At 36.4% G+C, this 14,803-nt stretch overlaps 1 protein-coding gene across 4 annotated transcripts; it reads right to left on the reverse strand.

Moving 5' to 3' along the window:
* Nucleotides 1-6,222: 6,222 nt before the first annotated feature.
* mier1a (mesoderm induction early response 1a, transcriptional regulator) lies at nt 6,223-14,712 on the reverse strand. 4 transcript variants are annotated; one of them, XM_056259597.1, is made up of 13 exons: nt 14,632-14,712; nt 14,135-14,162; nt 13,760-13,911; nt 13,540-13,674; nt 13,308-13,440; nt 12,118-12,173; nt 11,956-12,028; nt 11,660-11,811; nt 11,479-11,560; nt 8,972-9,066; nt 8,687-8,733; nt 8,448-8,578; nt 6,223-7,592 (listed from the first exon to the last, which is right to left on the reverse strand). In XM_056259597.1, the coding sequence occupies exons 1-13, from the start codon at nt 14,638-14,640 to the stop codon at nt 7,324-7,326; spliced, it is 1,362 nt and encodes a 453-aa protein (XP_056115572.1). In that variant the 5' UTR covers nt 14,641-14,712; the 3' UTR covers nt 6,223-7,323. The 4 variants fall into 4 exon arrangements, with proteins under 4 accessions (XP_056115572.1, XP_056115582.1, XP_056115562.1 ...); XM_056259607.1 differs by having other exon boundaries at nt 6,223-7,511; nt 8,687-8,814; XM_056259587.1 differs by having other exon boundaries at nt 8,687-8,814.
* Nucleotides 14,713-14,803: the final 91 nt, after the last annotated feature.

Here is a 14,803-nt window from a genome sequence, read left to right on the forward strand (position 1 = left end):
GGCGCTGGTAAAACACCCCTCCACATTTCAAAGAATCCTCCATTAAGTCACTGTTTTCCATTAGGAATAGAGATAGTGTGGGAGTTTTGTTGCTCAGGCTTTTGTCCTGGAGGATTAAAGAACTGCAGTTTCTTGTTCGTTCTCTGAATACGGTGGACTAGCAGATGGGCTTGAGAAGACATGATTTGGAGATAACAGGCTTGATATCAATATTATAGTTTTTTTGATGAATCTTCATTCATCCTTAATCATTCCTCATATCAAACTGTGTTTACAGTAGTACGGTAAAACTAGTAAATAGATTTTACAGATTTTTTTTAAAGTGAAGTGATAACATTTTTGATTACTTTTACATATATCAGTTCTGCGAATGTGGAACTTTTAGTGTTTGATTCGAAAATCTCAGACTAGCAATACAGGGTAAACAAACTGCTTCATGTGCTTTTTCATAAATGTCATGTCATAAATTATAGTTTGATCATTATCAATTTGGTCTCTTCAGATGCACTCTGCTGAAAAACGAAAACTTTAAACCGGCTTAATCAAGTTTGCTTGTCTTATTAGCTCTGGTTTGCTGGTTTTAGAGGCAATTTTAAATGCACTTACCACCTGGTTTATACTGGAAGACAAGCTTTTCGACCAGGTGAATTAACTGGACACCACGATGGGAGACCAACATAGACCAGGAAAAACAGCCTAAACTGGTTTTAGAGGGGTTTTGAGCACATGTCAGCTGGTCAGGCTGGGAGACTAGCTTGTTGGCCAGCTAAACAAACTGAAAACCAGCATAGCCAGACTGGAAGAACGGTTAAGACTAGCAAATAAGCTCAGGCTGTTTTAATCGTTGTTTATGTTCTGAAGGGGAATCATGCACGTTTATTTTTCCTGACCCCAACGTCATTGTTGTTATCAGGTGCTGCTCTAGAGTTAGCTAAAAAAAAAAAAAAACTTTTTATGGAAAACTTTGTTACATTTGAGCTCTCTAGCTTTCAAGGTTTCTACCAACTGAACTCTTAGCGTATTATAATTTAGAATGTGTGGGACACATTTTTGAAAAATACATGCATGGTGTGATCACAGAAGGTTCTAGAACAGGCTTTTAGACCCTTTGGATTTTCTGCCTCTTTGTAGATAACAAGCAGTACCTTGTGCCCGTCGTCCATCATTCTTACTCTATGCATATGTACCGGCGGGTCCTGCCTTCCTATAGCACTGCAGGGACTCGCCACGCTGCTCCTTCACCCCACTTCCACTGTGACTAACATTCGTGATGTCTGTAACTCCTCTTCATCACTCTCTACCTGTCATCCCCATCAGCCCAACAAGTAGGACATTGCTTTCGAAAGGGCTACCATTCTTTTCCAATGGACGATACACTGGAACCTCTCCTGGAACAGTGCTCCTTAGTTTGGTGGACTGAAGAGCTGGACTTGTAGTGCTGAACCGCTGACTCTAAATGGATGAATCGGGTCCTCCATGCCCATGGTAACATTCCCGTCTGTTTTCTTTGTGACCCCCTATGAGATCATGTTGACATGATGTATATTACTTGAAGAACTGTTTGTTTTTTGTATGGTTTGTAGGTGTTAAATTTCAGGGGAGGGGGAAGGAGGGCATGTCATTACTGTCATTTGAGGAAACGTGTGTCCCGGTCATTCCATGGTTGTTTGGAGACATTTTGTACGCTGTTTGTTGCACAAACTTTTTCAAGAAGCCTTCTGCACTGTGTAAATGATTACATAGGATGGGGGAAGGATGACCGTTACAGTCAAATGAGTCTGAATCATGATTTGTAAATATGTTTTCATACAGCGAAACTTTTGATAAGGTTTTAAACATTTCTTGTAAAAAGAAGATGTGTATTAGTCTCCTGGACAAAAAAGAGTGTAGACCATACATGGATTTATTTGTACTCAAGAGCACTGGATTTATTTACTACTTGATTGTAACTAAAACTTAATAATCTGCCAAAGTGTTTTCATTTTTTTTTTTCTCTTACTACTGGTCTGAATTTTGTTTTTGCTTTTTAACCGTAAACATTGCAGAAATAGTGTTTAATTTGTGTTTGTACATTTATTTAATAGATAAATTAAATTGTAATTCTATTTAATAGGTTACACTCGGTGGTGAAAGAGAGGGTTAGTTTAATTTATTGGTGCCTTGTTTGTGTTCATGTATATTTTCCAATAATGTCTTGTTTTGTTTGCTTTTCTCGTGTGTGTCAGTGGGTTGAAGGTGGTGGGAATAGAGAGGGTGTTTTAACGGTAGCTAAATTATACTTACATGGAATATCTGTACTGTATGCCAAAATGGTCTCACTCACGTTTCTATGAAATTCAAGTTGTTGATAAATATCTATATATTGATATATTAAATTGTTAAAAATCTTTTTTTGCTCTTTGTCATTCCTCAGCATTTTTACAACAGCTCTCAGTTGTTTGTGGTATTGATCAAATGATGTAGAGTTTTCTGTTATCTTTGTTCCCTGCATAAATTCACCGTTTCCTCAGTATGTCGACACTGCAGTTATGCCCGGCTCCCCAGAGGAGATGGTGGCTCTGTGCCTGGTAATGGAAAGAGGAACTCCCCCCGTCAGGTGTCACGCTGTGATTTTGCTAATGTCTGCGGTGAGTATTAGCCTCCAGGGAGACTTAAATAAAATGGGGAAACTGCCTGAACTCCCAGTGGCTGCCCCTGATGGCGGGCAGATTTGATAGATGTGATTTTTGCAGTTGCCATGACGTTAAAGGGATAGTACGCTCCAAAAATGTAATTTCTGTAATCGCCCTCATGCGGTTCCAACACACACAAAAATTGATATTTTAAAGTTGATATTTTGTTACACAAAATAAAGTAATTTTTTGGTCAACTATCTCTTTAAGAGCAGAACATGTCCTTGTAGAGTGCAATAGTGGGGTTCTGGAAATAAATATCCCATTCATTTTCTCCATAGGGGAATGTAGTATTTTTAACAGTAATTTATTAATCTTTAAAGACAGACCTACTGTGATCTCTGATGCTCAGAGTTATCAATTATTTTTGTAAGTACTTTTTAACAGTAGAATTCCTGATGAAAAACTACATTACTCATGACTGTGCAAAGAAATATCCACCAACCAGAGAATCAAGGTCAAAAAAGCTCTCCGAGACCGCCCACTCATAGGATATGTATAATACTATATATTTATATGTACAGTACAGTACACACACACAATCCTGGGCCAGGCTCAAAATGGCTAAACACGAAGCTTTTCATTGTCTTAACCACAAATTATTGGTCAGGAAATGAGCTAGATTTAGCCATAAGGCTTATGTTTTGGCCTGGTCAGAGTCCAGATTTGAACCCTATGGTGAATATTTGGTGTCACATTAAACTCCAACTAACTGGAACACATTTTTCAACTACTAATGAACTGTTTTGAAGCCATTAACATTGAGTGGAACGACATTGAGACTTCTTCCTGTAAAAAAAAACTCTGCACGGTTACCCACAGTTTAAACATTTGAAGAAAACAAAGGGCATTACTTTACAGTATTTGTGCAATTCTTGCTAATTCCCTGACCAGGGTTTGTGATTAAAATGGTTAAGACCATTAAAAGACCACAAAATATTTAGCCATTTTTTGCTTGTGGTGTGATTCCCCTAGTAGCTGGTTGGTTTGGCTCGGCTCGGCTCATGGCTTTACATTTTTAAATCCCTATGGGAAAAATACTTACGGAACCAAGGCTGCTGGAAAAGAGGGTGAACACTGTTGCACTCTGTGGTGTAAGACCTGATGATATTGAGGAATGCAGCTGTTTTAAGCAGTTCAGTTATTAGCGGCAGCTCACAATGGTTTGCGCAATGGACTGAAGCTCTTCTATCCAAGTGGATTTGTCCTACAGTAGGGGTCCAAAAGTTGTGTGAGCACCCTGGTTCATCTCTACTTAGCCATACCTATTTATCATACCCTTTGTTGGTTCGGTTACTCCGAAGACAGTCCTCAAAGATAATTTAATCGTGTTATTCTTATCTATAAAATATTCATTTCTTCCCAATCCCTAATCGCTACTGTCCCTCAAGAAATGAAAACGAGAACAGTGTTTTCCTCTTCTTCCAACTTTATTTTAGCATGGCAGATGACATTTAGCACTCCCTCCTACTGTGTGAACATCCAATTATTATGCAGCCAGTCCAACTGGGGCAAAGGGAGCTGGGTCTGTCTGTGTCATCTGTCTGGGTGAAAGAGGGGACAGAGCATTCGCTAAAAGCTATTAAGACTTAATTACTGCTAAAAATGCATTCTTGTACCTAGGAGTGCATTGTTTTTCACAAATAAACAAGGATCTGGAGAAAGGGCATGGAAAGCATGGAGGTAATACTGATTAGGATGGGGAAATGAGAAGTTGAGTTTGGGATTAAAACCCAATATGCTGCTGTTCCTGCTTCCCTCCTTCCTGCTTTTTTGTTAAAGGGACAGCTAGTGCACCCAAAAATGTAATTACCCTTTTGTCATTCCAAACCTGTGTGATTTACTTCTGTGGAACACAAATAGGAGAAATGCTACTATGAATGGAGACAGGAGCTTTAAATTGGATTTAATCCGTGTAATGTGTATTCAAAATATAACAGAACTTTCCAGTGAAAACAACACTTCTCCAATCCTTTAGTCCACTTAAACTCCGTCCCTGTAAGCTCACGCTCATCTTTCTTCATTTCTGGACATCTAATCAACAACCAATGCAAAGAACCAGGACCTGCTCTACTTTTTAATAATCCGTCACACTCTATCAAAAAAAAAAAAAAAACAGAAGAAAAGATGTTGCTACTTTTGTTTCATCATGACTTTAAGCCTATATGAAAATCATCCAACCTATCTGCTTGGTGTGTTCATGAGACAAATGGTGATGCCAAATTTGTGAATGAATCATTGTTTTGAGTTTAATCTTTTCAGTGTTGATCTGGTTTGCAAAATCTGGTTTGTTGATCTGGTTTGAATTTGTTCACATTTCTGACCGATTTGGATCTGAATAGCACCGACTCAGTGATCTGCTCTCAGTAGTTCTCACCAAATGAATAGCTCACTGGAGAGAAAGGTTATCAATAAATAATTACTTCAAAATTGGTCAGTTTCTCAGACAAAGGTATTGCATAGCTTCAAAAGATTTATAATATGTTCATGGTTGCATTATTTTTTTAATGACATTTTAAAGCTCCTGTCTGTGCCTGTAGAAGTGTGACCAGTCAATTATTCATAATTTTAGTTCAGTTCAACAGAAGAGTAAATTATATCATTTTCATCTACTATTTTGCCGTACCATCTCATCATTATGCAGTAGCCTAATATATATGTCAGTGTACTTTAGCATACTAGTCATGTGTTTTTTTTCCTACCTTAAATAAAACGTCTCATCGTCTGGTATTGTCTCGAAATGCTTCCTCTTGTCACTTCTACCTTGTTTATATGTGCTTCAAGTCTCACATCTTTTAGACGTGTGTCGGCTCTCCTGTTTTATTCTGTTTCGTAGTGAATTACTCTTGCAGTGTGAGTGGAGCCCGCAGCTGAGGGATCTCCAACAACAAGTGTTCCCCAGAGTTCCCCAGAGAGCCGCAATCAGACACGTCTGTAGAGCAAAGCTGCAATGCTTTTGTGAAGCCAAACCGTAAACTACGTTTAGTATTCCAGGAACATTGCAGTAGCGGTCTTCATACACACGCACTTATGTTCAGATTCTGTTCAGCTCGATATACGGAGACCGAGGCCTTCGTACTGCACAACTTGATATATCATAATAAGGATATCTTATGTGGCTCGCTCGAGATTTAAAAAAAAAAAAATAAGTTTTGCAGGAAGTCGAGCAAATTATTAATTGTAAGTGTTAATCATTTGTTATTCAGCCTTCAAATATTTTGGGAACCACATGAGAAGAGTAAAATTTTAACTATTTATTTTTCATGTCTTAGGATGATGCTAAGATTGCATGGTCTGGTGTTCATGTCCTCGTGGCCATTTCGCCCTAGTCAAGAAAGTATTGTTTACTTTTGTTTCCAGTTATAGGAGCAACACTGACACCTGCTGAACAGCCATATGAATACACCACAATCAAACAAAAAGCTCTGGGACCACATGACCAATTCAATTACGTTTCAGAGAGTATATTTGCTTGGTGTGACCGTAGTCCTTATGAGAGACACGATGACAGATGACCCAAAAAAAACGAGCAAATACAGACACTTCAAACTAAACCCATTCATAGCTTTTATTCAGCATACAAACCACTCAGGTGAAAAGTAGGTGACAAAATCAATTCACTTCAGTAATCACAAAAGACACTATGGATTTGGGTAAATAGTCTTGAGTTTAATGAATGAGTGGTTCACTAATTGAAACTGACAGCTATTTGACACACCCTATGTTTCTGTACTTAAGTTTCCTGAGCTATGCAGACACGGATTACAACCAACTCATGCAAACTGTTGATTCCACTTTCCTTTACCATTTCTGACAGGACTAACCAAGGTCCTAGAAAAACATAATAGGATGTTATCTTAAGGATGGGTTGACATTCTCAGTGACTAAATGAATAAATAGCACCATTCATTTCTGCTCTGCCTTTTGATTCAACACTACTCACTCCAGCCTATACAAATATACTCTGTCTACTGGCCTCATGCATCACCAATATCTGATTAAAAAAAATAAATAGCTATCAAATACAAAAATAAGACATTATTTCATATAAAGAGGAAATATCTTCTGAAAATGCTTTGTTAAAAGACCAATATCAACCATTCACTTTGGTCAAATAGGAAATTCAGAAATGAAAAGAATGGAATGTTACAGTGTTGAATTATTCAAAATGTCCCAAATACAAAATGTGTATTTTATCATAATTTTAGATTTAGAATATTTACAGCGTTATTCTTCATATAAAACCAAGAGGGCTTTTCCACAGTGTGCATTTAAAGCTAAAACAATGTTATGCACACCAAATGACCGAAGTTTCACAATAAAATACAGTCAGCTGTCAGATATTTCTTTCAAACCACCTGGAGCAAGCATGATAACATTGATAATCTATATTAATAAATAGTGCTACAGTGGTAGAGTTACGGTCTGAAATGAAAGTCTACCGTGAGTGTTTAACATCTAAACTGAGCTCAGCGGCAGTAATAAGAGGACATAAATGTGCTTCATTTGCATCCCTGAAATTCACACACACTTCTGGGGCTACCTTCATGCTAAAAACAGATTCTATCTCCCAGCATCAAACACCCTCATCTGAGGTCAGGAGTTGTGTGCCTGCAGTTCAGTCTTTTTTTTCTGGGCTTTTGCTGATAAGTCAGATGGTTTCTGTTTCATTGTGGGGGACAGAGCCTTCACTGTTAGGGTCTGTGTCAGTCCTAAGCCTTTTCAGAGGTCGTCCAGAGTGCTCATCTTCCTCCTGTTTGACTGTGATCTCCATGACTTGTGCGCTCGGGCTGCTGGTGTCAGGGTTAGAGGGGGGTGGTGTGTTTGCCATGGAAATATCTGGACACGTGGCAGAGACGTTTTTCTGAGATATCTCATCTCTGACGCAGAGAAGGTCATCGGAGGAATGGTTCTTTACACCTGTGAAATAAAACATTTTGGTCAGTCATTTTATTTTATTTCTCTTTTGTTACCTTGTTGGGCTGCATTTTTTAAATAGGCAAATTATTTTGGCTGTATTGCTCAGTTGCACAAAACCAACATGAAAAAACTGTGGATTGTGAATGATACAATCATAATCCTGCTTGGGTTAAAAAAAATTGTGATTGTTAATACTTTTATTCCACAAATACTAAATTGGTCAATTGATAATAATTTGAATTGATCAAAAGTAATAGTAAAGAATTCTGGGTAACTTTATATTATGGCATTTGTTAATACTAGTTAACTAACATAAACTAACAATGAGCAATATTTGTTTTTTTACTACATTTATTAACCTCTGTTAATGTTCGTTCGCAGTGCAATAAAGTTAACAGATACAACCTTTAATAAAAAATTGACTAATACATGTAGAGATAATCATTAACTAAGATTAATAAATACTGTAGAAGTTCATTCTTAGTTCATGTTAGCTAATGTAGTAACTAATGTTGACAGAAACCCTATTGTTAAAGTTTTACCGAATTCTGAAGAAAAATGGGTAACACTTCATTTTAGTGTCCCTGTAACACGTTACATGTACTTACTATAGTAATAACAGTAAATTGCAAGCAACTAAATCAAAACCTAACCATATAGTAAGTCTGTCAAGTAAAAAGGGCACCTTAAATTAAAGTGGAAACGAAAAATGTATCACCGTTTCCACAAAAATATTAACAGCACAACTGGTTTTAACATTAAAAATAATAAGAAAATGTTATAAAAGAAATCAGCATATTGGAATGTTTTCTGAATAATCATGTGACTGAAGACTGGAGTAATGGTGAGCCTGACCGTTGTGAGCGTTTGAGTCACTCTCTGGCTCTGATGGGTGTTTGCAGCAGTTTGAAGAGGTGGGAGGAGGAACAGAAGATCCACTGGACTCAGAGCTCTCCCTCTCGTCCAAAATACGCTCCATATAATCCCTGTAATGCCAAACAAACACGCGGAATGATATGACTCTATGCACACAGAGTTTAATTAGAGGACTTGTGACCTTTAATGTGCCACATGGTACTGACGACTTGACTTACAAGACCCCGGGACGAAGGCTGTATTTTCTTTTTCCAAGCCTGGTTTGCTGTGCAAAGAAATCATAACGCTCAGATTTCTTCCACATGTAATAAAAGGCCACACATTCCCCTACAGATCTAGTTCTCACCTGGAAAATTTTAATTAAGTAAAAATTACCTATGTGAACAATACAAACAGCCAAGTTCACCAACTGATCACTCTAAATGATTCACTAATCGAACAGTAAACACTGTTATTCAATCCTAATAGGTTTTGAAACGAGGAGGTGAGGAATGCGACTATACCTTGTTTGCTTGTACTGAGCTGAAATTTTTCCCGTAAGCTTTGAGTCCTTGTTCAAAACCTCGACACTCCTCTTCCGTCCAAACTGACATTTCCTCTGAGGGAGAGAGAGATTTGAGTTAAGGTGACACATTCAGAGAATGTTGACTGACATAATGAGAGCTCCTTTATCACAGGCTTGGATGCTTCTTGCGCTTAAGCTGGTACCTTTTTAGATTCCCCAAAATAACATTCTGAAAAAAATAAACATTACAAGATAGAAGTCAAGAGTTTTGAAAAGAACATGCTGCTGCTACAAATCAAAATCATGCAGAAGCCAAATAGTTTTTCCTAAAGCTGTTAATAGATTAAAACTTTTTATCTGATTAATTGTTTAATAATTAGTCAAACAAATCACAAATCAATATTTGCTGCAAAAGGCCCCCATGTAAATAGAATTCCAGAACATTATGACCAGTGTAGCATTAAACAGACATTATAAAAATTGATGTTAGAAGTCAAAATGTTTGTTTTATTTCCATCTCTTTGAACATAAGCTTATCATAACAACTTACAGTAGACAAAAAAATTATTTTGTCGTAATAATCTCTAACTTGCATATTCAGAGAATGAGTTGCTATGGTTACTCACTTAACCAAAAAGTTACCTCAGTTTTTGGAACCGAAAGCTGAGGTCATCCGTTTTTTTAATCGGAGTAAATTTACCCAGGTGTGTGTCACATAACCTGCTTTCTGGAATACCCCCTGATTGTTCTCTTTACAAAAGCACATTGATTTGTTTTTATTGTGAGTGTACACAAACAAAACAGTTACGAATTATGTCTTACTCTTATCTGTATGACCATAAATGGAGTGTTTTAAGTTGTTTTCGCTGTTATAAGGAAACAACCTGCACATGCGCCTCATGCACAGACACACAAAATAGTTATAGTATTGTATTGCTAACTTGACATCGCAGCCTGTTCATTATCAAAATAAAATAGTCAACCAAACATATGAAAAGTTACACTGATTGACTGCTCAACTGCTGTTCTGAATACCATTCAATTTAAAGGATTTGTTGTTGGAGTGAGGGGAACTAAAATTGCTGAATAATAAAATGCGACTAATGTTTTTTTCTCTCTCAAAAACGCAATTTATTATGTGTAGTATATTTTTTAACCATGCAGCAAACGTTTTATAATATCTTGAAAAATTATTAAAGCTGCAGTCTGTATCTTTTCCTCTTTGTCGCCATCTTTCTGTTCGAAATCTGTAACTGCAGTGATTCGCGGAATTATTATCTTTACGTGGGTTGTAAATCGGCATGAAACAGCGCGGATGAACACAGTGCTTTGAGGCGAGTGCTGCTGTCGGTCACCGCGCTGTGTGTGGATAGCCTACTGTCATTCAGAATCACAGATTCACTTTTTGAAAGTTTGACCAACATAAGAATTTTCATAAGAAAATGTCTTCTGAACAAGTAAGTAAAATCCATTTTTGTTCTGACCAACTAAGGGGGAAAAAGCATTCGACATGATAAGCTTCGTTAGATTTAATCAACGCGATTTACAGCAACTGTGCAAATTATAGCCTACTTTGTTCTCAAATTGTTCATGTTAACAACATCAGCATTGCGTGACTAATGTTAAATTTAATGTGTTTTATGGTTAGCAGCTACCTGCGTAGTTTAGAATTCATATTCTCCATAATAGCAAAACGAGAAAGGCACAACAAAGGAAACTCCATAACTGTGTGAATTAAGAAAACGTACTGTTACACGATTGAACTATTGAAATGTCTTACTTGTTCAGCAGAAAAAAGCCGTCTCTTCTTCCGTTTTGAACCCCTTCAAAACACGGAGTTCACGCACTTTTCAAAAGCCCCGCCGATGTTTAAATCCTTGTGTTCGCATGAGATGGTTTCTTTCTCTTTCTCTAGCCACCTTAAATCCGAAGTACAAAGTCTTTTGGGTTTTATAACTGCTGAATCTCCAGTTGACACTGATGGTTGTTGTTTGGATCTTCCTGGATGCCATAAGTTTAATTATGTAAAGTGCTGCGAGAAAAGCCTATACATCTAAACATCTCGTCACGCGCAGTATAGCCGGCTAGCCGAAACTCCTTCTTTATGTGTACGGGTGTGACGTCATGACGCAAAGACATGCTCGAATTTCCCGCGGAAACCCACCAGTACCACTGGAATTAAAATCATTATTACAAGCTAACCGTTTTGAATCTAGCTATGGCAAGCAGATAGTTTTGACCACTGGCAGAATAAGTTTTTTTTAATATAATTATTTTGGATTATTTTTAACTTAAAAAAGTTACGGACTGGAGCTATTATTAAATTAACTTAAATTACTTTTTAAACTGTTTAACTGATACTATTAATATATTAAGTATTAATCGGTCAAAATTCTTACTCTCGGTTAACGGTTAAACAGGAATCATAAGCATCCCTAATTAACATGATTATGTCAATCACATTATATATATAAAAAAATAACTGTTACATAAACAAATACTCACCTTTGGCAGGTTTCACATTAAATTTCAATTTTCTTAAAGCTTCTTCTGCATCAAAGTTGCATTTAAACAATTCATAAAGAGCCTGAAATATGATCAAATAAATTGCAGTCAGGTTACAATATGATGTCAAAAGGCATCAGCAATATGAATTAAGGGAATACGTCATTGGATGGTGACCTGCCTGTTCATTGTCTTTGACGTGAGATCCTTCGGGAATGGCATGGACACCAGCCTCTTCTCCACTGTGTTTAGAGGCCTCGGATAAAAACTCTACAACCTTTTCCTCTGGAACTAACTCTGGATTCCACAAAAGCTGATCGTCATTCTCATAAACTAAATTAGAATTAAAGAGACAAACAGATGAAGAAAAACTATACATAGCCTAATATATATATATGTACTTCTAGAGGCCTTGTATACATATTAAGTGTAGTATACAAGAAACATCTAAATCAGCATATCCTACAGTTCTGACACCTTTTTCATTGTCCTTATATTTACACAGGCCAACAGGAGTCTCAGCTTGATACATTGAACCAACCATGATCTCCTATGAATGACAGAAGAAAAAATCCAAATGTCTGAAATCCATTTAAACTAAAGCAATTATAATTTGAGAGAAAATCATCTAGAGTCTACCTTTTTCCAATCTTCAGTTAATATATAATCATCATCTTCGGATTCTTCTTCGTCCCCTATAAAATACAAAGTGAATCAAATGGTTTTAGTTAGACTCTAAATCTGTAACGCCATCTGCTGGTTCTACTAATCATCTACTAGATGGTATAAGTGAAAAACATGTTGTGCATGTGTACATTTGAAATAATTGATATTACAAATAATATATGTTTAAGGTCAGTAGATTTCTTTCAGAAACATGAACAGTCACTTCATGCTCAACAAGGCTGCCTTTGTAATTTAAATAATTAAATAAATGTAATTTATTCCTGTGATGGCAAAGCTGATTTTTCTGCATGATCCATTACTCCAATCTTCTGTGTGATTCTTCAACAATCATTCTAATATGATTTATTGTTCAGTAAGCATTTCTGATTATTAATACAGTATTAATGTTGAAAACAGTTGTGCTGCTTAATATTTTTGTGGAAACCTTGATACATTTTTCAGGACTCTTAGATAAACAGAAAAAGACATTAACACCCGTTAAAATATCACGTTTTTTTCTACGGCACATTTATTAAAACTACTTACCGGTAAATGTCCTAAGTGAACTAAGTCCTAATCCTGCCTTAATCTAAGCCGTCTGTGAAACAATGCCTACAAACGTCTTTAAACTGTCACTTAAATCCATGGCGATAAACTGAATGGTAGAGTGTGTCTATGTCTAATGATATGTATTTATGTACAGAGTTCCTACACATTTTCTATTTTTGGAATTCCATACTTTTCCAGACTCAAATTTCCAAACATTTCTGTAGATTTTTCTGACCACATTTAACATAAAGGGTTCATACAGCATTATTTTCAGCATTATATTTGGTATATAGTACAGTCACCTGTAAATACATTTGTTTCTGTTTTTTTTTTTTTTTTTTGTCTATTGGTTTTCTCAAAGTGATAACATTTTCTTAATTCTTATTTATTAATTCTATAATTGAATTTCATATTTTTGGAAACTAGGGGCAATAGTCTAGAAACACATATTGATCCATACTCGGTTTTCTTTTTTCCATGATCTACTTCAAATGTTGTCTACTGTATATCTAAAACCTCCCTAAAGAAAAATGTCTACAACATGCTGTTTCATTTCTTGTATAAAATGAGCTTGATATGATATGTAATATAATGTAATATTTTTATAATCATACCTTCAAAGTAACTGGATGGCCGATGCCATATAAGTTGAGCTGTGCTGTGAGACACACTGCTGGACGGAGGCTCATCACTGGACGACTGCACATCCTCATTCTCCTGATCAGAAAGCTCTCGCCTCTCCTCCTCCTGACATCCACGGCAGTAAATGGATTTACATTTATTAACAAAAAATCATACTAGGAGTATACAATATACATTAAATTTTTTTTTTATATAGATCTTTACTTTGAGTTTACTAGAGCTGCTGCAAGTATTATCTGAAGTATCCTCCTCTTGAACATCTCCATCCTCTTCCTCTGGAGACCCACCAGTGCTGTAGCCATATAATTTCAGAAGCTCCTCGATGGGCATATCGCCCTCCTACAAAACCATAGTTAATTGAGACCTATGAAAGTTATTTAATGAGCCTCATCATAAATTCTAGAAAAGAACAGGCGGCCCATACTCGAGTTAGGTCATCAATTTCGGTGCAGGAGTTCTTCTCTCCCTCCAGCTTTTCCTCCTCTTCCAGAGTCCGCTCATCATCAAAGTCGTGTACGAGCATGTCTGCTGAAGGATCAAAGTCCCTGTCCTCATCCTGCACCACTGGATCTGCTCCTGTTTATCACAGACATTTCTTTTATTAATTAATATAATTATATATTAATGCAATATATGTGTGTGTGTATATGTACATATATTATTGATATAAATGAAATATATTAAAAGTACACATTATATAATATTATACAATAATATGAAAGTGGGCTTTACAGCCTACTTGAATTTGTTATTGCTAGTCAAAATAAATGAATCAATAAAAAATAACTTAAATCTTTACCTTCAGTGCCAGAACCACTTAGGGAGGGCTGAAAAGAGAATTAAAATTAAATGTTCGGGCCTATTATAAAATAATACGTCAACCTTTAAGAACAAAAAAACATAAGAGAACAGATGATATTATGACCTGATTATGAATTATTATCAGTTACAGTCAGAAGCAAATAAGCTAAACCACGTATAACCTCGTGTAAAAGAACGGGAGTGCAAATAACAGGATAGACTGGGTTATAACTGATTAACAAGTGTTCGTTTTTCTTAATAAAAACACAGAGGAATAAACTAGAGGTGAGTTTAGCGCAAAGAGGCAACAAGTTAGCAGCTAACTGCTAACACATTCAAATTGGGCGCCTTAACTTGTTTGCTAACTATGCAGGGCTGAATGTTAAGAAGCACGTCATCCTTAAAACGTTTAAAATTTTAAATTAAGTTACATCTATTAAACGGCTATGTTGACCGCACAAGTGGGTTATTTGCTGTAATTTGTAATTCTCTCACCTCCGCCATAGTTGTTGTTTTTGTGGGTTCTGTGAAGCCAGCGATAGTAAATGTGTTTAATTCTCAACTCTGAAAATGAGCAGAGCTGGACTATTGTGAGTACTACAAAATAAAAGTCCTGTAAGTGGAAATCGTAATTATCAATGTAAGAATATTTCAAAATTCATTTTCT

This window comes from Rhinichthys klamathensis, unplaced genomic scaffold, assembly GCF_029890125.1.
Source record: "Rhinichthys klamathensis goyatoka isolate OS25496 unplaced genomic scaffold, OSU_Roscu_1.1 h1tg000007l_1, whole genome shotgun sequence".
Classification (NCBI taxonomy): domain Eukaryota; kingdom Metazoa; phylum Chordata; class Actinopteri; order Cypriniformes; family Leuciscidae; genus Rhinichthys; species Rhinichthys klamathensis.

What these genes read in the sequence shown, in the direction of transcription:
- mier1a (XM_056259587.1), bottom strand. An exon ending in AAGTGGTTCTGGCACTGAAG is followed by an intron (nt 13,912 to 14,134) that starts GTAAAGATTTAA and finishes TGTGATAAACAG; the next exon opens with GAGCAGATCCAGTGGTGCAG. An exon ending in ATATAAGGACAATGAAAAAG is followed by an intron (nt 11,812 to 11,955) that starts GTGTCAGAACTG and finishes ATTCTAATTTAG; the next exon opens with TTTATGAGAATGACGATCAG.